Source organism: Sturnira hondurensis, unplaced genomic scaffold (assembly GCF_014824575.4).
Source record: "Sturnira hondurensis isolate 20B ecotype Veracruz unplaced genomic scaffold, ASM1482457v3 Scaffold0008640, whole genome shotgun sequence".
NCBI classification, from domain to species: domain Eukaryota; kingdom Metazoa; phylum Chordata; class Mammalia; order Chiroptera; family Phyllostomidae; genus Sturnira; species Sturnira hondurensis.
Window position 1 is genome coordinate 13,201,256 of NW_028081271.1, and position 24,919 is coordinate 13,226,174.

At 53.5% G+C, this 24,919-nt stretch overlaps 1 protein-coding gene across 2 annotated transcripts in view; it reads right to left on the minus strand.

The window, feature by feature from the left end:
* Positions 1-17,125, minus strand: part of DUSP4 (dual specificity phosphatase 4) — a 37,237-nt gene extending 20,112 nt beyond the window's left edge. The window contains exons 1-4 of one of the 2 annotated variants that reach the window (XR_005067779.1): positions 16,301-17,125; positions 7,235-7,380; positions 5,897-6,116; positions 3,786-5,307 (exon numbers count right to left, since the gene is read on the minus strand). Coding sequence is in view for 1 of the 2 variants with exons in the window: in XM_037055296.1 (XP_036911191.1) it covers positions 4,922-5,307; positions 5,897-6,116; positions 7,235-7,380; positions 16,301-16,709 (1,161 nt within the window). In the remaining variant the exon portion in view is untranslated. Of the gene's footprint in view, positions 1-1,458; positions 5,308-5,896; positions 6,117-7,234; positions 7,381-16,300 lie in introns of those variants that run through there. The other variant, XM_037055296.1, reaches the window with a different exon arrangement.
* Positions 17,126-24,919: the final 7,794 nt, after the last annotated feature.

The following is a 24,919-nucleotide window of genomic DNA, read 5'->3' on the forward strand; positions in this document are numbered from 1 at the left end:
GGGAGTCGCCGCAGGTGTGCAGGCGTGGGAGCCGTCGGAAACCGCGGCGCCACGGCCCACTCATGCGCTTCACAGCTGCGGGGAAACCGATGAAGGTCGCGTCCATACTTTCTCATCTGCTGAGGAGGAATACTGCCCGCCAAATACTGCATAGGGACATTGGGGAGACGTCCAAGGCGTTACACATCCAATGTTGATGGGGGCCTAGCAGAGCGGTCCAATAAAAAAGAAAACGACAACAGCCAACACAGTAATAGCCATCTGGTGTGAATGAATCAAAATTATGCCTATTTCTTAGTCAAATCATCAAAAAACGTATTTTTTGGTGTGCCACAGAATTTTAGTCATTATGTGTGCCATGGGATGAAAATCATTGTCCTACAGCATTCTTCAGCTGGAAAAGAAATAAAAAATGAAATTTAACGCTATTTACAAATAAAGAATTGGTCTGTTGTGAAACAGTATGCAGCCATTAAGAAGGGGGAAGCAGAGCCGTGTGTGGATTCTGGCCAGTGCGCCGTGAAATGAGAAGACCCAGCCGAGGATTCACCTGGGTGCACCACCATGACCGGAGGCGGGAGGGTCTGACCGAACCAACCCCTTCCCAACTCGACCACTCTGTCCCAACTCGAGACCAGGACGAGGTTCTCCAGCACCACTCCTGCCGTGGGGCAGGAAGAGGAAGTGGCCCAGCAAACTGAGGGCGGGGCAGGAGCGGCAGGAAACACCCCAGGGGGGGGAGGAGATCCTGTCAACCGCCTCACTGTGTAAAATGCATGAGTTAAAGAAAGGAATTACACCAAAAGTTCATTTTGGTTACTAAAAATAAAAGATGTGGGCTGTAAGGTGGGGATGTGGAAGAGGAATGCCCACTTTTTACTCATATATATGCATTACTTGATATATATGCATTATATTCATATTTGGGCAGTGAGCATGTTTTCATGTTCAACACTGAACAGCTTCATTGGTGTGTAATTAACATACAAAATGTACCCTTTTGAAGCGTACAATTCAGTGATTTCTAGTGAATTTACTAAAAACAAGTAGTGATATCAAGTCAGCTGGGGCATGTTCCCTGCGAGGAGGGTGCCCAGCAGGGCGGCGATCCCCCACGCAGCCCGTCCTGGCTGGATCCCTCGTGCTCAGGCTGTGTGCGTTCCACGTGTCCCAGGGCGAAGCCACGCTTGTCACTGCCTCTTGCCGGGCAGTCCTTCTGGCCGGCCCCTCTGCCTAGAGAAATCAGGCTCTCAGAGACTCCTAGACAGGCCTCCTCCCATCCCCATCCTTGAGTGGTGTTCAAGGACTGAAAGCAGGCTCATGGAGCTGACCGGCCTCCACCGTGGCTACCATTGACCGCCCCCACCTTGCCGAGGCCACACCGCAGCACCCTTCCCAAGGAGGGGACAAGTACACCGAGCCAGAGGTGGTTGAAAATTTATTTATTTTTTGTCAAATGATTTCTTCAGGCAATAAATAAAAACAGACGTGTTGACTTTTCTAAAAAACAAAACCAAACAGAAAAAATCCCCTACACTATATACATCCTACAGAGATACAAGCATATCAAATGTAGAAATGACATCACTCTGGAAGGTGGGGCTATTTACAGAAGTTCCCGGGATTGCATTGCTTGGCCATGAAGAAGCCTCTTCCTGCCGTGACCCCACGAACTCTGAGGAGGGACAGGCTGCTCCTGTGCTCCGGGGGCAGGAGGGGAACCTTCGAGGCAAAGCTCTCCGTTCTTCCCAATAGACCCGACTTCCCAGGAAAAACATCAACATGTATACACTGTACTCAGTCCCCTAACACCGCTCCCCAGATCGGCTTTCAAGGAGCATGAAACGGTGCCCCGCTCAGGTCTCCTGCTCCTCAAGAGCTCCATCTCGACCCTCAGCTGGGACTGAAGGTGAGACCAGGCTGCAGCTTCTGTGCAAGAAGCCACCTCTGAGAGCCACCGCACAGCACCTTGCCAACCAGACAGCAGCTTCCCGAACGCAGGTTACCATGCAGGAAAGCAGGTTACCATGCAGGAAAGCGCATGGAGGGCTCTGCAACAGGCTGCCGCCTGCGTCCCTCTCCACAAACCCTGGCTTCGCTGGTCTGGGATGGCTTGGTAGCAGGGTTTTCTCAGCTCCCTGGCGGACGCAAGTGGGCAGCGGCCAAGGTGAACCATGTTAAGACACGCACAGTGGCCAACAGCCCCGTGCCCCATCGGAATCGAGGGTCCCACCTCCCCGTCCTCCTTCCCAAGGACTTAAATTTTACTGGCCCCCCCCCCCCCCAGCTTTCCCACCTCGTTGAAAACTGTCTGGGAACCACCTGGAGTGAGCACCTGAGGACAACGGTCTCAGACAGGAAGGACTGAAGCTGGGAGCTCCTGGCCACTGGCTCATGGGGACTTCAGCCCAACACAGCTCTGTGGGAAAGTCCATTTCCCTCAGTGCTCCACAAACGCCCCTGGTTCACACGAAACTGCAAGGACACTGGAGCATTCCTTGGTCTCTACAGATGACACAGTTCACAGATTTTCGTCACCAACAGCACAGTCGTTGATAATCAGCGGAAGTGGCGATGGTTTCAGGCCTTCACAGAAATTTCGCATCAACAGGAATCACTTCACAGGAGGGATGTCTCCTGAAACCCACCGGCCTCGGGGACTGCCCCACGGGTGCATCTTCCTCAGAGCTATCCCAGGTCATCAGAGTGGCTTCTCAAGGGACAATAGCCAACCGGAACCCCCTCTGCCAATCAAGCCAATTTCCTGTTTTATTCCTAAGAGTTTTGAGACTCAGGCTGTTATCAAGCCCACCGCAAATGGCTTCGTAATGAGCAGTTTGACTTTGTGCTAAGACCTGAATTGGAAAGCAGGCAGACCTCTCTACGGCTGGTTCTGAACTCCCACTGTGCACGAATCCAGCCCGGGAAAGCAGGAGACAGAGTTTTGGCAACTGTGTACTGGTTCTCGAGAAAGCGAATCTGCCCCAGGTTACTCTCCCTCCTCTCGCCAGCAGCCCCCTCCGCCCAGCCCCCTCCACTGTTGGAATCCATAGCTTGTTCAGCTGCAGACCCTGCTGGACCTCACTGATCACAACACGAGTTGACTTCCAGGAATCAACGGAAAAGGGGGGAACCTCCGACTGTGCCCTCTAAACACTTCCACTGCCCCGATCCCCAGGCCCTCCAGCCCTCACCTCTGTTCAGCCCAGCCGCTCCCAGGGCATGAGGGTGCCTCGGGCTTTCCCTGAAGATGGGATGTGAGGGCTCCAGCCCCACCCAAAGATGGGGACTGACAAAAAAAGGCGGGAGGGATGACGACAGCACAGGCTCATGTTTCCAGAAGGAAATGGAACCAACCAGGTCCAGTCTGGACCACCCAGACGAGAAAGCACATTGCAACACCACTCTGACACTGAGGCCGGAGGTTATTTATGGGTGAACAAGAATGTTCTTTTAGATCTAGACTCTCAAAGGGCTTTAAAAAAAAAAAAACATGCTCTCATCTCTACACGAGTTTGCAATCACCTCTAATCTGGCACTCCATAACAGCACTTCCACAAAACTACAAATGAAGTAACGTGTAGCTTGTTCCCATCCCCTCCCCACAAGCCCAACCCACAGAAAAACACCCTTCTCCATCTGGAAGGCCCTGTAAATGGCATCATCCCAAGAAAGGATCCTAGGACCCCCGAGTGCCCCCGACGCCTGTCACAGAAGCCCAGCAGCCAGCTCCCAAAGGGAAGGGTCTGACCTGACTCCCCACTCACGCTCTCCCCATCCTAGACCTCCAGTGTGGTGTCCCCTCCCCCTTCTCATTCAGGAGGGCCTCTGAAAATAGCCCCCTAAACCAGGAATGCGAACGTGTTGGCTGTCCTTCATTCCAAGGAACCCCCCCTAAAATTGAAACCTCCAGCGCATGCAGAAGAGAACCGTGGTGCTCGCACTCACGAAATGATTCATTTCTGGTGTCTCTGGTGAGCTGGGTCCCCAGGGGCCTTGCCAAATGATTGACGGTAGGAAAACCTGAATGGCACCCAATTTTCTCAGGAGCACCTAGTATGGTATGGCATTTATCGCAGGTGACGAACAAGACCTCAGGCAGGTCAGTGAGAAAAATGCTGCGTGGGTGTGTCTAAAATTGCTCAGTGACCGCCTGCCCAGGAACCAGCTCAGAAGGTCACTAAGAAGTGGTCCCTTTCTCCCTCCTCTCCCCCGACCCTGCCTGCCTCCGTGGCAGGTCCACGGGGGTCTTCACGCTAGCCTGTCCACCCCGAGGGCACCACCGAGTTCCTACCGCTGCGATCCGATGTTCAACAGCAACACACATATATCCGGAGTCACACCACTAGACCCCTTGGACTTAGGTACTCTGCAGAAATTCTTAATAAATATTTTATTTATTATTAAGCATAATAATTCATGTGTTTGTGACTTTAAAAAAAACTGTGCCCTCAAAGATTCCTTTAAAAGAAAAAAATCCTGTAACCTCAACAACAAAAACAGGGCCAAGCACACAGAACCAGGCACTACTGGCAAATTCGCTTTGTTCTGGTCCCCCTCAATAAAACCGGTGGGCACATCTGCCAGGACCTGTGGGTTGCAGAACTTCAAGCCTTACTGCTTTAAAAAAATGAGGTAAGAAAGTCCTATCTGAAACGGAAAACCGACACATGAACCAGACCAAGGTCTTCCCTGCCCATGGAGGCAGCCATTATTGCTCTAAATTGGAGGGTTTTGTTTGCTTTTAATGTGTATTCAAAGTCCTTATTGCCATTCTGGCGGCCCGGTGGTCGGCCCAGAAGTGGATGGGAAGGGGCTGGGTGGCCCGCCCCACGCTGTTCAGTCCCGACTGGCTGCCGGCCCGCGGCCCCCACCCGTCGGGTCGCTGAAGGCCCCTGGCTGGGGGGGTCCCAGAGCGGCCCTAACAGCTGGGGGAGGTGGTGATGGGGCTGTGCAAGTAGGGCAGGCTGCTGGGGGCCGCGTGCACGCCCACCGACACCGGGAAGCTGAAGACGAACTGCGAGGTGGGCGTGGGGGTGGCCTTGCCGCGCTCGCGCAGGGGCCCCGACGGGCTGGCGGCCTCCGCTGCGCAGGACGTGGCCAGCACCTGCGACTCGAACTGCAGCAGCTGCCCCATGAAGCTGAAATTGGGCGAGATGATGCTCCGTCGCTGCTTGACGAACTCGAAGGCCTCCTCCAGCCGCACGCGCTTCTTCATCATCAGGTAGGCCAGGCAGATGGTGGCCGAGCGCGAGATGCCCGCCTGGCAGTGCACCAGCACGCGCCCCCGGCACTCCTTCACGGCATCTGGGGCAGGGCGGCGCGTGTCAGTGTCCCCGCCCCCGGGAGTCCCGATTCGACCCCCAAAGGCAGGTGGCTTACGCCAGACTTGGGGGCCAGAGAAGGAGGAGGGGCCAGGATTTGGAGAAGGGCAAACTCCCACTGAGGGAGAGGAGGGGGCAACCCACGTGGAGGGGCTGTGGAATCCCACGCATGCTAGGCTATTCTTGAGACTTAACCAAACCCAGGCACTCTGCTAGGAAAAAGCGCATGCTAAACCCTAACACACATATTCAAGGATTTCCATTTGCAGAAAGAAAAACAATGACCTAATTCTCCCTTTCTTTGTCTTCTTCCCCATCCCAACAGCCCTATCACCTAGACACCTGGAGACACGCATGCTCAAGATTACTGACTCTATAAGCCAACAGCTCAGGAGCAAGACCCATCTTCCCATCCCTGCCCAACAAACCACATAACATGCAACAGGCAGGCCTTCCTACGAGGGTCGGGGGCAGGGAATGGGTACACCCTCCTTCCCCACACCAGGTGCAAGTGGACCCTCTCATCCAGCCCACCCAGTCTCAGACTCAGCCCCCAGCCGGGGCCAGCCTACCAATGTACTCGATGGCTTCCATGAACCAGGAGCTGATGTCGGCCTTGTGGTTGTCTTCCACCGGGATGCACTTGTACTGATAGTGCCCTTCGAAGTGGTTGGGGCAGTCAGAGGAGACGTTCAACAGGGCCGTGATCCCCAGGGCGTCCAGCATGTCTCTCCGGGCGGCATGGTAGGCACTGCCGAGGTAGAGGAAGGGAAGGATCTCCACCGGACCCCCCTGCACCAGAGAGGGAAACAAAGGCCCCCAACGTCGTATGAGTGCCAAGCCACCAGGAAAAGGGTTGGGGTGCTTGGGACAGGGAGAGGTGGCTTTCACAGGCCCTGGGAATGCCCGTGGATCCAGCCCTTCGATGCTCCCCCTCATCACGCTGGGGCTCCTGAAGGAGGCAGCAGGCTCCGTGGGACACCTCCATCTGCAGCTTTGCTCCAGCCGCTGGCCCCCGCCCCCCGCCCCGTGGTAAGGAGCTTGTCGCCACCATGACTGGAAGAGCTTACACCTGCCAATCACCAGGTAAAAGTTCAGGGACTTGTCTGGTGAGTACATCAAACACATGCCATGTCGGCCTCCCAGACGAGAGGGGGCATCTTGGCAAAATTAAGTAAATTGGGCTTAAATTAATGACAGCTTTCTAAGTCGGGCCAACTGGAGCTATCTGGGATTCGAGGAGCAGGGTTTCGGGACTCCGGAAGTCCACTCCCGCCGTCTCAGGGAAAGGGCTGGGAAGGAGTGGGTTCGGGAGAAATGCAGCGGCTCACACTGGTTTTCTGGGGCAGGCCTGGCCAACCACTGATGTCCGTTGGGCATTTACAGTTGACGTGTAAAGGGGGGGGGGACACGGCATGACCACCTGGGCTGAGGCTGGGGCCCGGGGATGCTCCTTCCCCAGGGCAGCCTCCTGGTTCATCTGCACAAAACTCCAGAGGCTAGAGGGGAGTTATGTCTTCATATCATTTTCTTAAGCGAGGGTAAGAAAACAGGGAAGAGCCCTGGCTGGTGTAGCTCAGTGGATTGAGCGCGGGCCTGCGAACCACATGATCGCGGTTCGATTCCCAGTCAGGGCACATGCCTGGGTTGCAGGCCAGTTCCCGGCCGGGGATGCACAAGAAGCAACCATACATTGTTGTTTCTCTTCCTCTTTCCTTCCCTTCCCCTCTAAAGATAAATAAATAAAATATTTTAAGAAAAGAGGAGAGAGCAAGAACAATACATGTAATTTATTTCTGACCTATCTTCCATCCCATCCCAATGTCAGGGTTCACCACATTCTCCTCCGCTGAGGCACTGCCCCCAAAGCCTCGGAAAAGCGGACCTCTGGACAGAAGCCCCCCACACACCTGGTCGTGCAGTGGGGTCCCACAGGAGCCGCAGCCCAGGTCCAGGGACTCAGCTGTGCTGGGGGGCACCGCGGGCGGGATGGCTGCCAGAGCCTTGGTTTTGGAACAGAACTCTGGATACTCAGAAGAAAACCTCTCATAGCCACCTGTAGAGAAGAAAGTTCAAGTTCAGGTTAGTGGGGTCACAAAGTCAGCAGAAAACCAAAAGAACTTGAATTCCTAAGTCTGCCCTGAAGGCAGCAGGGAAGCTGGGCCTGGCTGGCTCTACAAATGTAGAGCCACTGGGTGGCGCTGTGGGCCCACAGATAATGGCTATGGAGCCTTTTCCAGAGATGTCCAGTCCCAGTTGAGCCAGGACTGCATGCTGAAATCTGGAAGGAAAGCTTTGTGGTCAAGACTGATTTGGGACGCATACACACAGAGGGAGGTGCGCAGTGGGTAAGCAGGAGGCAGTCTGCCCAGAAAATGTCCTTCGGGTGACAACAAGGTGTGGAAGAGAGAAAGGCCACTGTGGGTCTCCATGACAGCAGCTGGGCCCTGGGAGCTGCAAAGATGTCTGTCCGTCCAGAACTATAGCCCCTCCTGTGGAGAGGTTCGGTTTGGGAGAGAAGGGAAAAAAGAGAACCCTGGCACCAGCCCCTCTGCACCTCAGCAACAGAGCAGATGCCCGTCTCCCCACCTTGCGGCCAGCTGTTCTGCCAACAAAGGACCGAAGCGAGAGGAAATGGGCTTAAATCTAAATAAATCCCTCTTGCTACATCCAGGTTTGGGGCAAGGGAGGATTTCCTGACCTGCGGAGAGTTGCTAAGCCCTGAACAGTCCTCTGTGGGGTCACCTTCCGGGAAGGGAGTTTAAGCCAAAGGAGACAAACTTCTGCGGAGCAGGGTTGGCGCCCAGCAGAGGGGCGCTGGCTGGGCAGGGGCAGGCAGGTCGAGCTCCAGAAAAGACACTCAGCCTCAGTCGCTGGTTTTCCCGTGGTCTCAGGGACTGCGCTCTGTGGGCAACTTGCCAGCTACTGTCAGTGTCTGGCCCTGCTATTTTCACTGTGGGACCAAACAGGGACTATACATCAGTCCAGCTGGCGAAGGGGGTCAAAACTTCCCATTATGAAGTAAGTGAGCCCTAGGGATGTGATGTGCAGCATGGTGACCGGTTATTATTACTCTATCGCCCGTGTGAAAGGTGCTGAGAGGGGAGACCTTAAAATTCTCAGCATAAAAAAAAATGTGCAGCCCCGTACAGAGGCAGAATATGCTTATTGTGGTGATCATTTTGCAATACAGTCAAATACCAAATCATTACACTTTGCACCTGAAACTGCTGTAACATGTCAACGATACCTCATTTTTAAGAAAATCCAGAAACTTTCATAACGTTAATTCAGCAGGGCCTGTGGGTTGTGGAGCAACCTCGAGCGGTCCCGTGGATGGCCACGCACACAGCTAGTACCTTAAATCGTGGTGACTACCTGACAGGGTGCCACTGTGCCCTACAACAGCAGCCCGTATACGAATAATCTTCCAATATGCAGACAGGCGACGGTCCGTCAATTTCCTGCCCAGAATCCCAACCTGAGGAAAGGCGATGATTCTTTGCCACATCATGAGGCTCACAGAGCAGGACAGACATTTCTTCCTCCCCGACCCACGGCTCTGCCCCCCTCCGCTCCCTCCGTCATCGGGATATAAATGGATCTCTCTCTAGGGTCACAGGCACCTGCTCCTGCTGAGTCACAATGACCAGCCTCCCGGGATAGAGAACCTGCTACTTGGCCAGTTTCGGTTGTGCTGTCGGCCTGATCTCAGGAGCAGCTCTCCCTCCCTCCCTCCGCGTCACCCTCATCTGCTCCTTCTTTCCTTCTAAAGCTGCAGACATTCCTGCTCCAAATGCAGGGATCAGAGTTGGGGGTGGGGGGAGAAGAGCCACCAAAGCCTTCTAGTTGAAGTCCTGGGGACGGGAAACTGAAAACGCTTCCCCCAGAGTAGAAACGGAAACGGATCCATCAGCAGACCTTGAACACCTATGTAACAAGTCATCACGTGTTACTCTGCATACTTCCATAGGGTTTGACATTTTCAAAATAAAGCGACCCCTGTGTTTATTACAGAGCGAGCTATTGAAACATGTTTCTCCTCCCCCAAGGAAATGTAAGGAAGGAGCGGTGCCCTCCAAAAGCTCATCACCGAGGGGGTCAAAAGAGCGGCACCCACCCAAAAGCAAAGGGGGGAGTCACAGGAGCTGCCAGGGCTAGGCTCTAAGGTCACAGAGGGGGGCACCCTGGGGGCAGCAGAAGGGGAAGGAGCCTTGGAGCTGTTGAAAGAATGTTCTTCCCGTGACCAAGACTGAGCACCAGACTGAAGAGGAGGACAGGGCACCAGACTGAGGTCCTGGGACGGGCACTGCCTTTGCAGACACACACAGGCCGGGGGCGCCACTGAGCCTCGCTGAGCCCCTTTCTCTGTGGAATGTGATGAACGGTCCATGCCTGACATCCTTCGAGGACAGATGGGAACAGCCAGGGCTCGGCGCCTGGCCTCAGGAGACACATAATGAAGGTTTCCTTTTTAGGCACCTGCAAGGGGACTCCAGCATTGCTGGCAACGTGCCAGACTTTGGGCAGCTGCCTCCTCATGGGCTTTCCTGATTTTTTTTCCAGCTGGAATCTTGAGGCCAAGGAGGTACATAGCAGAAGGGCAGGTACTGCACTTCCCCAGCTGGGGACCCCTCCCCAGCCAGGGACAATGGTGCCTCCAGGTCACCCCACCCCCAGAATAGACTTCCCTCCTCCACCCAGGGGGCAGCCAAATCAGGTCAACTGCTGACCCCGGGCTGTATGATGATGGAGCAGGGACAAGCGGACGAGCCCAGAGGCCAGGCTAAAACAGTGGGTAAAAGACCCTGTTACAGTTAGAACAGAAGATTGATGGCTGAAAAGTCAGTTCCCTCCAGGGGGGGCTTTAGAGAACCGTAGAAAGGAATGGAGGGAGCAAGTCCATCAGCCTGAGGGACAGAAACAGTGGAAGGGTCCCATCCATGCCAGTAGCTGCAATGGAACAGGCTTTCCCTCCTGAGCTGTGGCTTTGGGGGGTGGGGGGGGTCTGTGGCTGGTTGTCACAAGGAGCATCACAAAAGGAGTGCCTTCTGGGGTGCCAGGGGCTGCCCCGGGGCAGGAACATACTAGCAGTGGTGGACAGGAGGGGTGCCCAGTGAGGAGGAACCCCGAGCCACCACCCCCCCCGCCCAGGCCAGAATGCTCGTGCAAAATCCTCGAATCAGAACACAGCTGACATCACACCAAACTCTTGCTCCTTCCCAGGGCTTTCCTAACTGAGGGTCCTCATTCAGGAGCCGTGACCAGCATTTTAAATTTCATGAAATGGCATAGAAACTACTGGAATGCATCGTATTCACAGATGGTATCATTTCATGGCACTCTGGTTTCAGGTGTGTCTGTACCCCTGTTCTGGGTCATGACGGAAGTCAAAAGGAATTCTTACTGTAGGTGGGGCCAGAAGACTGCCCCCTGACTTCCCACTGCCTCCCCCACCTCCAAATCCGGGCAAACCCACAGCCACGAGTGAGCCCTGTGAGTGAGGGTTTGATTCAGATCGCCAAGTTCTAGCCGGAACTTATGAGAAGGAAGGCTTATTCCAGCCGGATACCAGCGGCTGGCTGCGTCCCCAGTCTCCCGAGGGTGTGCAGGCAGGAGGGTGCAGGGCGGGCCCTGCGGGAGCTGGAGCAGGCCAGGCTCTCCCAACTCTGGCCCGACTCCGGCCCACTGTCCTGCCCTCTGAATGGAAGGTGGTTTTAGGCCATTCCTGAAACCCTTCCAATGGTCCAGGACCCCAAACGGCCACAGCTTACTTATTGGCAAACGGCAACCTGTCAGCAGGTGCCCCAGGTCAGCACTTCAATCTTCCGAAAACCATTTCCTAACAGATCCCACCTGTTTTTTCTACGTCATATTAAATGTTGTCTTATTCCATGCTGGCTCATTTTTACCTGTTTTCCCCATGTTCTTATCATTAATAATGTGCTTTGTAGTGGTCGAGTTCTCATTTTCTCACCTTAATTTTAAAACTGGAGAGGGTGGGGGGTGTAATTTTTCACCCAACTTCCTTGAGGAATAACTACGTCTCCAGGATAACTCCACGCTCTCCCGTGTGTCTCCTGCACACGCACTCTGCAGGGCACTTTTCAGAGTTTACTGACCAAGAAGCCCCCGACTGGCCTTCCATCCACAGTCCCTGCAGAGCTGGGACCATAGGGCTGTGCAGTCCTTCAGAAAGGAGGGGCCGATGCAGGGCCGCCCCATTACCATTAACAGGACCCTTAATGGGGTTTGTGATGGGGCGGGCTATCACCAATGGAGGCCAGGGTCTTCAGTCTCAACAGGGAGGCTGCTTCGCCCTCAGACCACTAGGAACATCGCCGGATCAGTCTGGGCTCATGGCCTTGCTTCCCAAGCCATCACATTCATACAAATACAAGGCTGAGGTTGCCCAGCAAGAAAATCCGGGGTCATTGGAAGGTCACTTGGCTTTGAGAACTTCCCTTGCGGTGGTGGGTGTTGGCTTCGTAAGTGCCCGTGTAACTCTGGGAAGTGTTTTAGTTTCACTGAGGTGGACTCCGCACCTCGGGAGTCCCTCCGAGCCAGGCCTACACTATCTGCTTTGGTCAGCAACTGGCTTCTGCTCCAGAGAGAATGCTTCTTCCTGTCCAACTTCCTCTTCCGTAGGCGGCAACTGGTTCCCAAGTAAGGAAACTGGCTATCTGGTTTCGGATGTTCTGATTTTTCCAAGAAATGTCTGGCTCCTTAAAAAAGGCCACCCTCTCTTCCTCCCTCAGGCTCTGGGAGGCCCACCTGGATGGGTGCTGCCCCCTCTCGTACATCCATCAAGGACAAGCGCCAGGGATCTGGGATGGGCCTGAGAAGGGTCGAGATTTCCCTTTCCATTTACAGGGACACCATCTTTAGCTTTACATTGGAAGCACACAGTTCAAATGATGCAAAAAGCAGTAAGTCTGTTTCAATCATCACAATTCAGTAGGGAACTACACCAGGGGGTAGAAATTGTCTTTAGGGCCTACCACTTTTTGAAATTCTAACAATCCTTAGCTGTCACAGGCATGCTGCCGTGTTTGTATGGAGAAAAGCCAGTCCCTTTGGGTACAGGCAGTGTGCAGCCTCAGCGTTCCCTCCCAGCTATGGCACTGTTGGATGACACCGACCTCCTGGGGGACCCGGGATGGGCCGGACAAATGGAGACAGAGAGACAAGGCAGGAGCCAGGCACCAGAATGACCAGGGCTGCTGGCTCAGCCCCCTCGCACCCCTGCCCCAGTATCATTGGTTATTGGTCTTAGTAGCTGTTTCCTACAGGAAGCAGGGTGCCAGAGTCTCTGTGGTCAGGCCTGGGGCCAGAGGGTCCATGAGTGCCAACGTGGAGAGAAGAGATGGGGTGCCTGGTTCCACCACCCCCCCCCGCCAATTTCTCAAAACCGCTCCAACAGAGCTTTGAAATCAGAACTTGAAACCAGACAAGTCATGAGCTGAGATTAATTCTAGACATTAAAAAAATACTGTTTTTATACCTAAAATCTTCTGTATAACAGACTGATTTATTTGGGGAATACGGGAGATAAAGAATGACTTCTGTTTGAATAAAAAAATTCTCTTTTAATCTTTCTTTAGTGAAGAGGGTGGGGGGAGCGGCACCTGTAACCCGAATCCGAGCATGAAGGAGAAAACGGATTCGAAAGGAGCAGCATACTCTAACTAAATCTGAAAAGCTGAAACTTCTAACCTGTCCTGAAAAACGCCTCACGGAATTTTAAACAAAATTAGCTTTAAAAGAAAGTTTACCCAAGTCAGAATTTTACTAGCAAAAAGGCCAAATAATTTAGTGATTTGGGGTTACAGCTTTTGGCAGAACTTGGCTAATATTACAAAATGCAAAAAGTGAGCAGCATTTTGCTGATATTAGGTAAAATTTACTCTTACCTATGAATTCTTGCCTGTGGAATCACGTATTACTGTGTTAACTACCTGGATCAAGTAGCCAACCAACTGCTCTTCAAAGAGACAGAAATAGAAAAATTAAACTCTACCATGTAATCAATTGGTAGAACTGGATAGCCGTTGGCCAGGAAGGGTGATATAACTTCTGAAAATGCCCTGCGTTTTTCCCGGCCCCCTCCAGCACGGGGACACCAACACCTGGTGGACTGGTTCAGTGTCTGGCCACCCCCACCACCCATGAAATGAGACACGGAAGGCCCATTAGCTACAAAATCAAATGAACAAGTCAGGCAGGAATCAAATCACGCAACCTCTAATCAATCCAGGCATTTTACTGAAGATAATCTAAGGGTATTTTCCAAAGTTTCCTTGTGGTTCTCCAGCCTCCCCCACAACCCACATTGCCTCCTCCACTCGGCTCCCTTCAGCTGGGGATACAGGAGGCTTTCATTGGTTTCACCCCCTGGAGGGAGCCTTCCCAATGGGGGTGGAAGCAGAGAGTATCCACCTCCCTGCCCTCACTTCCAAACGCCTTTTCCAGTAGGAGGCAATGAGAAGGAAGAGGAACTGTGTTAAGACAGACTCAGCTTAGCACATACATAAAAATAAGCCCAGTTAAAGAGAGTATGACCCAGTTAACCACCTCAAAGATACTCTACCAAACATTACAGAACAAGCCGGCAGTGCCACCTCCAAGAATTTCAGGTAGTGGCTGCCAAAGGCAGGTTCCCTTTGCTTATGAAGACCGGCTGAACCTCTACTGGCTTCTCCCGCGGCCTGTTCCTGAGGAGACAAGCTCAACTTGAGACCCAGGCCCAGACACCCTGCATCTCACAGGAAGGACCGGATGTCTGTCGACTTCGAGGTGCATAAGGGTCGTCTTCCCTGCCCGCACCAGGTCCGACCAAAGGAGGCAGTGCAGGCCTGGGGAGGCAACGGCCCTTAGAAGAGACACTGCTTTTGCGTTGGCCAGGCACCTCGCCAGCCGCCAGGGGACTGGCATTTTACTCAGAGGCTCCTGTCTTACTCAGACTTTATATTAGCATCTGCCTCGTGCAGAGCGGCTGGTCCGCGGGGCGACTCTAAGAATCGATTGGCTCCGGGCTCTCCGGATGGGATTCGGAGAACCAGGGAGGTGCGGCCAGACCGGGACCTTAAAGATGCGCCACCCTCCCCGAGAGCGGGGCCTAAGTGTCTACGCGCCAGAAAGCCCAAGGGCCAAGGTCCCCGACTGGCGCTCTAGGGGCTTCCCCCACCCCGGGATTTCTTCCAAGAAGAAAACCAAAACAAGCCTACTCCACGTGGGTCTGCCCTGCCTGGAGAGGGGTCCTAGGTTCAGAAGCCCGCGGAGAGGGGTGCGCGGGGGCTCTAAATCAGGACGGACCCCAGGGCAGGGTGGCACGCAGAACCACCTGGCCATACTCGGCCACTCCAAGGGACTTTCGTCTCAGAGCAGTTTCTGTTATTGTTCCCGCCAGGGCCAGGCAAGGGCGGCCAGGCGAGCTCAACTGCATATACCCTACAAGGGCGATCTAACCAGTACCTGGACGCGGGAGCACGCGGGGATGTGCGCCTGCCGCCGGGCGCGGTCCTTTCGGTACTGGCCCTTTCCTGGCACTTTCTCTTAAAGCGCTTTGAGGGGAGGGGGGCTGAATTTGGGCTCCACCGGAGGTGCAAAAGGCAACCTCGCAGAGAAAGAAAAATCAGCAAAATCGCCTTAGTAGTTCAACCACAGGTCAACAGCAGCGTTTCCCCAGCAGCTGACAGGTCAAACGGCCAGGAAACAACTGCGGAGAACAAAGCGCCCCGCTGTTCGCCAGGGCCAGCCGGGCCCGTCGCCACTGAGCCCTTCTGTGGTGCCTTAGGAAGAGGCGGGGCAGGGGGAGAGGTTTCCGCCCTCCTCCTCCACCATCGCCCTTCCTCTGGGGTGAGCAGGTCCCGAGAGGAAAGGAAAGGGGGCGAGGGGCGCCGGCAGGGGGGAACCGAGCGGCTCTTTGAAGGTCTGAAACGCCTCTGGCTTCGGAGGCGAGGACTGGATACCAGAGAAAGAATGCACGGAATGTGGTGGAGGGAAGCAAGGGCTCGGCGCGGTCAGGGACGCCCTCACCCCCACGCGTCCTAAGGCGCCCCCCACGCGAGGGCTGCCCAGCACCGCGGCCGGGCCGGACCCGCAGGTGCCGACCAGCGCACCGTTCCTCCAGTTATGTGGACAGAACACGGTCCTTGGTCGGTTTCTTACTTCCAGATTTGACAAGAGCTCTCTTCCCCAGAGAGGAAGAGAGAGCAGGGTCGTCTTTAAATGAAACACGCACCGCCATTCGATCGTCGAGAATAGAGCCTGAACAAAAGGTCATACTTCTCTGCTGCCTGAATGTTTCGAAGGCACTATCTTGCCTTGCTTTCCCTAAATACTCACACTTCCCTCTTCCAGCGCCGAAAGCCTGGGTCTAGCCCGGCACCGGGCAGTTGGCCACGTTCCAGGAGGATCTCGGAGTTGGGCAGCAAGGGCGGAGCAGCAGACCGCTCCGCGCAACGTCCGAAACCCGATCTTCCTGGTGCGTTTCTGTAAGCTGGTTTCCGATGCAAACAGCGCTCTCTGACCTTCGCCCCCTTCCCCACCTCTCGGGTTCTCGGGTTCATCCTCACTGCAGGGCCCCGGCAGGCCAAACCAACAGGACTAACCTGTCCCCACCCGCATAGTGACACTGGGAGCTTCCCCCGACTTGAAGGTGGGAAGAGGCGTTTCGCCAGCGAGGCCAGACCGTTAGTGAGAGTAAACAAATGCAGAACAGCCAGGAGGGTGCACATTGCAGGTGACGGAGAAAACGCGCCCTCGCCGCCCTGAGGACTTCAGGAGCTCTCACAGCAACACAAACGCACTAAGCCCTTGCAAACCCGAGCACAGGAGCACGCACAAAGTAGTGCGAAGGGATCCCCGCCACCGCGAGTCCCTCCGGGGACTTCTTCCCCTAGCCACCGAGACACGCAGTCCGCCAAGCGCCGCTACACCTCCCTTCCAGCTCGCGTCCCTGCGCTCGCCTTTACCTTTGAGCAGGCAGATGTCGGTGCGCTCGGCGTTGCGGCGCAGAGCCTGCACTACCAGCGACACCGTGCTGTCCTCGCGGAGGCTCTCAGCGCGCGGGCTGCGCTCGTCGTAGACGACGACCGCCGAGTAGAGGCCAGAGCGCAGACGGGCGCGCACCTCTTCCTCGGCGGGCAGGATCTGTTCCAGGCTCACGGAACCTTTGGCCCGCCGACGCACGATGGTGTTGCAGCGCACGTTGACCGAGCCTCGTATGTAGCCGGCGCTGTGCGCCAGGAACGGTCTGCAGTCCAGCAGCAGGCATTTGCCGCCGCTCACCAGCCCCAGGGCGCCGCCGCCGTTCTCGTCCCGGTTCATCAACCTTTTGAGCACGCTGCAGTCCATCTCCCGCAGCTCCTCCACGGTCACCATGGTCGCCGGGAACAACGGCTGCAGGGCACCAGAGCAGGCGAAGAACGGCCGGGACAGCTGGGCTATAGAAAGGGCCCGGCGAGGTCTAAGGGAGGGCAAGTGGCCGCAAACTTGGCACTCGGGGACTCCCAAAGGCGACCCTCTTGTCCCCAATATCCTTCCTTCGTCAGTCTCGCGGTCACAGAGAAGTCCGAGTGGCCTCGGGCACCAAGCAGCACGGCGCGCTGTGCGAGGGGGAGGCGACGGTGGAAGGAACAGTTGTTTACGAGAGAGCCAGGGGCTCCCTTCTGTTGTGGTCTCTTTGTATTTTGTCCGCTGTGGCGCTCCAGCCGCCGCTGAGGCCGGCGCTGTCGCTAGGTCGCGGCTCTCCACGAGCAGCCGGAGCTCGGCGCACTGGCCCAGAGTTTCCTCCTCGCCTTAGAGATTTATTAACGCTCCTCTGCTCTCCCCCGGGAGGGGGCAGATTCTGTACTACCTGGCGAAGCCCCGCCTCTTTCCATTCGCGGCCTCGAGCCTGGCCGCCCCTGCTCTGGCTCCCCGCCCCGTCCCTGCTCCCTCCGCCCAGCCAGCCTCTCCCGCACCTCCTCCCTTGCGCGTGAATGGAGGGCCGGCAGCTCTCGCCCAGTCACGGGGACGCGACGTCACAAAGAGCGGAGTAAACAGGGAGCTGAGCGCCTGTCTCCAGGCCCATTCATAAAACCGGGACCCAGAGGAAGAGGGAGGAGGCCTGCGACCCGCAGGCTAGCTGCTCGCCTGGACTTTGTGAATGGAGCGACGAGCACTTCTAGCTGACAGCCGCGAGTCGGAGCCTCGGCGGCGCGCGATCTACCCAACCCTACTCTCAGAGCAACCACTGCATCCCGGCTGCGGCGTGGGGCTTACAGAAATTAGCTGGCCGAGAAGACGGCCTAACGGAGGCTAGGAGTCGGTTCCCTTTTACCTCCGTGCTCCCCCGCCCCCTTAACATCCTCGCTGGCCTCCCGGGTACCGAAGCGGGGGTTGGGGGGCTGTATCACCGCTACCCGCCCGGCAGAGTCTAGGACCTCCTCTTCCCAGGCTTACGGGGTGCCTTCGGTCCGGCTAGTCGTTTTTTTCAGTTGCGATTTCTCTGACGTTAGCTTAGGCATTAGGGTGATCGATTTTCATCGTAAGCCATTAAATCAGCTTTATAGCTTCCCAAAGGACGTGGGCAAGCCCCAGCTTAGCAGATGAAAAAGAAAGCCCTCCAGCCCCGAAGTCCAGTAATGGGGGCGAGGTGTCGGGTCTCTTGCTTTACGACCCAGAGGGAGGCATTCATTGCCGGCGTGCGTTGTAGTTCCTCTGGAGGAAGGCAGGGGTGCCACTCCCGCCCAGGCTTCCTAAAGATGTTTGTTTAACCCTGGGGTGGGGGGAAAGGAAACAAACCCCAAAACCAACGTGTTTGCCTTTTGGAAAAGTCCCCACCCCGTCTTAAACATGTGCGAATTGTCTTCTTAGCAAATGATAATGAGGGTCCACATAGGGTGGGAAGCTAGACCCTGTGAAATTTACGCGTCAAGGATTTAGTAAACTCTGGGGCCGATTCTGAGCTCTGCATCCCTCTTTCCAGGTTGTGTGGCATTTTTTCCCCGTCCCAAGTTTTACTTATGCATTTAATTTCCCAGAAGCTGATTTTGGCAGGGGGTTTGTGCGCGTCGCGATGGGGACACGACAGAGGCCAAAAATTATTCGCCCGACATCTTGCCAAGTCTCGTTAGTGAGAAATAACCAGCGAGCGAGAGAATTGCAGGGCTCTCTCCCGGCCTCGGTGGCTGCGGGATCGAGGCTTGCACTCCAGGTCCCCGCCAAAGCCCCACCCAGGCATCGAAAGCTGCGTAACCCTTGGAGTCCCTCCTGCCCCCACTGGCCTTCCGCCTCGCCTTTGTTCCCTGCTGAGAAGCGGTGCTGATCTCCCACCTCCGGCCCCCAGGGCGACCCCTCCACACCCCTACCGTGCCCTCTTAGGACCTCTTCTTCCGAGGCCTGCAGCTCGCCTTTGTCTCCCACTGCGCGGGGAATCTCCCGATTCCCTGGCCCGGGGAATCTTCCTTTAACCCAGGACGACAAAATGGCTCGGCGGGGCACTGCATTGAACCTGTGTCTACTTAGAGTTTAATCTTTTGGTCATATTTTTGGCAATTATATTAATTGCTTGAAAACCATTGCATTAAGATATTTATTTTGACAACTGACTTTTTGGTGCCCGTTAAATTTTGCGCCCCAGGCGCGTTGCTCACTTTAGTCCCAGCCCTGGAAGGGGCCACAACTGCGTTTCCGCCGAGGCCTCCGGGTGGCGGAACCTCGGGCGCCCGGCACTGCGGGTGTGAGGTCCGCAGTCAAAGGCTCATTGCTTGGCCCCTCCGGTGGGGTGGGGTTTGTACTCCCTCCGGAGGGTAAAGGGGGCCTCGGTCGGTTCCTCCTGGACTGACGTAGCAATGAAGCTGTGTCTAAAGCCTCGCTCTCTCGGGTACACCGGGAGCGCGCGTTTCCAAGGAGTTCCCTGTGCCCCGACCGTCCAGGGCTCGTGCGCTTTCCTGGGAAGCCCAGGAATCCGTCCCCTGCCAGGCCCAGGGGCCGGGGCCTCTCCCTGCCCAACGAACGCCTACGCCTGTACAAGAGCTTGGGCAGAACGTCTCTTTCAAGAACCTCTCAGTCGCAGGCAGATCCTGGCCAATTTCGCACTTGTCGCCGGAGCTGGGGAGATGTCCCTGGGCCGTACTGGCCCCGCTCCTTTAGCCTTTGTCTCCCCGGCGCAGGGGTCTCTCCCCCGGCCCCGGCCCAGTGCTCACGCGGCCCGTAAATAATAAGTCAAATCCGCGGGAAGGAAAATGCCCACGGAACAAGACTTGCTTTCCGCACCTTGCTTTCCGGGTTACTTGCTTTCAGTAACCCGTGGTGGCGAAACCCGCGAATCCCGCAGGCGATTCACACAGAAGGGGGTGTGGGCGGGCGCGTGTTGAGGGATTGTGTGTCCACGTGTGCGTGCCCGCGCCTGCGCTCCCGGCACCCGGGAGGGGGGCCGCAGATTCGGACTGAACGGATGCAAGTCAAGAGCCGCTTTAATTACGAATGCGAATGCCCGGTTTTTGAAAGAGACTAATTATTTTAAAAGCCTCTGTCCTCAACTCAGGAATTCGCCGTCGCTTGTGTGAGTTTCAATGAATGAGATTTGAATTGTGTATTTATCCGGATCCTTTGTAAACACCTTAGAAAAAATGGGGAAGGTATTTTGTGGGGGCCTTTTGGGACACAGTTAAATGACTGCACCGTTCGGACTGCTCGCTGCCGACCACGGAGAAGATTAAACTTGTCTCAATTAGTGTGTGAGCTGGGAGTGGGGCGCTTAATCATCTTACACAGGAACTAAGTGAAACAGCTTGTCAATAAGTAGATCTTGCGAGGGGGGGGGGAAGGCATTTGGAAGGAAGGCATGGTTTGAATGTCATTTCAAAGTTAATTTAATTAAAGTATATCTACAGAAGATGGGATTGCCCAGGGGGAGAAATTTTATTTATATTCAGCAGTAAACCTCCAGGTGAAAATACTTTGAAAATTCACTGTGACATGTCAAACCAACTTCTTTTTCATCAGGCAGTCCTTACACCGACCTTATTAAACACTGTCAGGCCTGGCAAAACCTAGGTCCTTCTTTAAGAACATTTCTTTCCAATTAGGCAGTTGTGTGATCTGGGAATTTAAAGCCCAGAGAGAACTATCCCCAGGGAGAACTATGGCTTCTATTCTGGTTTTGATGCCAGCCTCTGAGTCACTGCCCGTCCCCAAGTGCCTGAATAAGATTTGCCTGAAAAATCATTAATGAATTAATCTAGGTGGCAACGGTAAAGAAAGGGCCTGTGGATTCTTCTTTCCTGAGCGGAGAGGGTGGCTGGCTCGTAACTCTCAACTGGAACACCAGTGATCCCTTTTGCATTTTGGGTGGATTGTTGGCTATACTTCTTAGATCAGATGGTGGGAATGGGAATCCTCAAAAACACTGGGAGGCTGTCTCCTGCTCCTCAAACCAGAGAAGTCTGTGCCCGCTGTGTGTTCTCAAGCAATGAGTGTCGTTGGGTTGAGGAATGAGTGTCCTTCCCTGCCCACCTCTGGCCATCAAGTCCGGACTCAACGCAATGGAGAATCTGCAGCATTTAGACTGAACATCACCAAACAACCTCAAAAAACGTGGCCTGAAAGTTTTTTCAGTCCTCCTTGTGTTGCAAGTCTTTTCAATAGCCTCCGTTTATTTTCTATGCGTGTAACTAACTGTACCATAGAATGATTGAAAATGCTAGGTTTCTCACCTAGGATCTCTGCAGAAAAGCTGAATATATTGCTTCATTCACTACTTTGAAAACCATTTAATCTTGGCTACGCCACCATCTAGCTCAGTGACCTTGAACAAGACAATCTCCCTGGGCCTGAGTTCCTTCATCTGCAAAGGAGGAGTTTAGGCAGGACAGTGTGGTGGGTCTGGTCTGTCCCCAATACTGTGGAACCCAAGCAGGAGAGCTCTCTATCAACCCCAAGCCAGTGCGGTCAGCAGCCCCTCCCTCCCCAAAGTCAAGTGCACTAAAATGCCACAACACAACACATGATCTCAAGCTCTTTTCTCTTTCTGTCCCACTGCTCATGGAAAGCAAATTTGGCGGCTTTTATCTGTTTAGTCAAGTGATAATGTCCCACACAATTTCTTCAGCTTTACAAAATCAAGTTTTGAAAACACTCTTCCAAGTGGACAATAAAAATGAGCTCAGTTTTTGTTGTTGTTTTTTAATCAGTCTACCTGTGAGTATGTTCCTATTTATCCAGCAAATACAGTAAATTAGATGGAGGAAAGAAATTTGTCTGAAACGTTGACTGCGCCTTCGAAGACTTTGTAACTCAGGAGGCCTGGTCAGGGTGCAGTTGTCACGGTATGGTGGGCATAACGATCGCCAGGGAAGAACAAACAAAACGTTAGGGGGACTCCGTCAAGACAGGGACTGAACCGTGCTATGGGACTACGGAAATGAAAGGAAAAGTCCGTTGTGAATGGAATGCATTTCATCTACTCGCATGCTGTCCTTGACTTTTCTTAAGGTCCTTACTCTTTTCTTTTTTCACTTGCGTCCCACCTCTGATATTCAGTCTGTCCCTGTGTCTTCTGTCTTTTCCTTTCATTTGTTAGCTTCACTCTTCCCCAACACAGCCTGGTTTGCCCGCTAAAAATGATGAGTAATCGGTCCGAAGCTGCATGGGATACAACACGGTGCAAGGGCTCTGCAGGAAATCCGTGCCACGGACAGCAAGCTGCCCTACATGTGCGAGGACCTCTGCGTGGGCCCAGCCCTACACCTTGCATTGTCATGTTCAGCAGGTCAATTGTTCTATACCTTAATGTCACCACCTCGAAAGCTAGGAAAAATAATGGAGCCATTATTTTTTTTTCAGGACAACCAAATATCTTTCCAAGGATACAGCAATAAACATAGCTTCCAAACCAAATGTTGGAATATGAGATCAGAAAAGATTTTTGGACTTGTGAAATTAGTTAGATAAAAATTCTCGCTAAGAAGTAAACATTCAATCACATTTCTTTATGTATATTTGAAAGTTTTATTGAAAGCAATAAAACAACCCAAAATTAAGACTTTCAAAGAGAGTCTGGGGCTCTGGGATATGATTTCTTCGGTGATGAAGCAGTAAAACAATTTTATAGAAACCCCCGGTGGTGCCACCTGTGCGCTGCCGCACCCCCAGGCCATCGTTACCCGCTGCTGCCTGGCCCTGCACACGGTCCTCCCTGCCTGATAAGCGTGAGGAGCCTGTGTCCTGCCTTTCAGATGTTTCAGCTGTCCTTCCTCTCCAAATCTTGGCCTCATGGAGGTCTTTGTGCAGAATGGTTGGTTAATTCTTATCATAACTATAAGGAAGGAAAAAATCTTTACCCTCTTAGGTATGTACCTAAAACGTGCAATTTAAACTGACAGGTTAACAGAAAAAAACATATTAATTTATGTTTTTTTAACATACACACAGAGACTTCGCAAAAAAGAAATAAGAATCGAAAGAAGTAGCCCTGCCTGGTGTGGCTCAGTGGGTTGAGCACTGGCCTGGGAACCAAGGGATCACTGGTTAAATTCCTAGTCAGGGCGCATGCCTGGGCTGCTGGGCCAGGTCCCCAGTGGGAGGCGCACTAGAGGCAACCACACATTGGTGTTTCTCTCCCTCTCTTCCTCTCTCCCTTCCCCTCTCTCTAAAAAGTAAATTAAAAATTTGTAAATGTTGAAAAAATCCCAAAGAAGTAATTAGACTCCATCTTATATGGCATTTTAACAAAGGGCAGTAAATTGTCAAAAAACTGCTAGACAAAAGAAGGGGCTTTGGGGTTCTAGGGCTGATAAATTATGGGGAGGCGAATAAGAAATAAATGGGGGAACCTCATGGTAGATAAGGGTTATTCTGTAAGGCTGATTTGTACAGACTTATCTTGGTCCCATTTCACCAGCAGTCTCTGGTGATAAGGGCTGTTCTCTTCCTGGTAGAAGAGGAGGAGACACCCACACACGGGGAATTTGTGGCCTGTTTTCAGGCAGATGGGAAGGATGGTGGAGAGGTCTTCTCATGCTCCCGCTTTCCAATTACCTTTCATTCAAAATAATCTGTATGTCGGCGTGGCACGTTCTGATCCTCCATAACTGCATCCCAGCTTGACCAGGGGGTCGGCAGTGCAAAGAGAGGCGTTGGGATGTCCGCTTGAGCTTTGCCCGAATGAGCAGCAGGTACTGTTCAGCCAACAGTGGCTTTAGAAACCCTGTAGTCCCTTAGCGACCCTCAAGTTCTTAGTTCTGACTTTTCGGGTAGACAGAAGGAAGGGACCAAGAACAACATTCCTAAATATCCATTTTTACCTACTTTAGTGAAAACCAGAAGGTCTTTGACATTCCTAAATATCCATTTTTACCTACTTTAGTGAAAACCAGAAGGTCTTTGACACTGCATGAGATTGATCAGTTCCCTTTGGCTAAAGTAAAGCTTTTCTTTTTTAAAAATACTTTATTTATTTATTTTTAGAGAGAGGAGAAAGAGAGGAAGAGAAACGTCCATGTGTGGTTGCCTCTCTTGTGGCCCCCACTAGAAACCTGGCCTGCAACCCAGGCATGTGCCCTGACTGGGAATCAAACTGACGACCCTTTGGTTCCTAGCCCGCACTCAATCCACTGAGCTACACCAGCCAGGGCTGAAGGAATGCTTTTCTTTCTTTTTTTTTTTTAAAAAAAATTTTATTTATTTATTTATCTTTAGAGGGGAAGGAGAGAGGGAGAGACACCTCAATGTATGGTTGCCTTTCATGCGTCCCCTGCTGGGAACTGGCCTGCAGGGAACTGGCCTGCAACCCAGGCATGTGCCCTGACTGGGAATTGAACCACGATCCTCTGGTTCGTGGGCCTGTGCTCAATCCACTGAGCTACACCAGCCAGGGCCGGAATGCTTTTCTGAAGTCAGGGTACCAACAGCCTCTCCGTTGGATAGAATACTCTCGGATTACCAGCGTTAGAAGGAACAACGGGGGGGAGCAGAGGTGAGGAGGAACCAAGGGAACCCACCTTCTACCTGCAGCTTCTCAGGGGCCCCCACTGTGAGAGGACTCAGGCAGAAGGACAGCGCCCCCTGCACAGGTGACCCCAGCCGTACGTCTGCCTCAGTCGCCCGGCGGCACCATGTGACTCCCATGATAGTGGACATTCTCCTCCACAGCATTTCATCTTCTGTCTAATCCAGCTTTTGTCTTTAAAAAAAGTTCGGGTTGTCTGGAATCAACATACAAAAGAAATACTGTGCAATGTGTTCTGTTTTTTTTTTCTGATAAGAATGGTAGTCTCTCTCTCCCTTTTCTGTTGGAATTAGCGCAATGATTCAGAGGGTTTATTCATGGAGGGAAATACCTAGGGTCCTCTTTAAGCAGAGCCTAATTACATCCCACTATTTATCCCATTTATTAAGGGTTAACTCATCAACGCCCAGCCAACTCCGTGTTTAATCTGTTATATTTCCCCCCCCCTCCCCAAGCCTAATTCTCAGTGTCCCACAGCCTTTAGGTCACAGTCTGGAACCTCCCCACCAAGTGACAAGGTCACAAGGTCTGCTTTCTAGGCATCCAAGGCCCCTTTTCCGGGGGCCCTTTTGGTTTCCACCCTGAGTCTGAGCTGTGT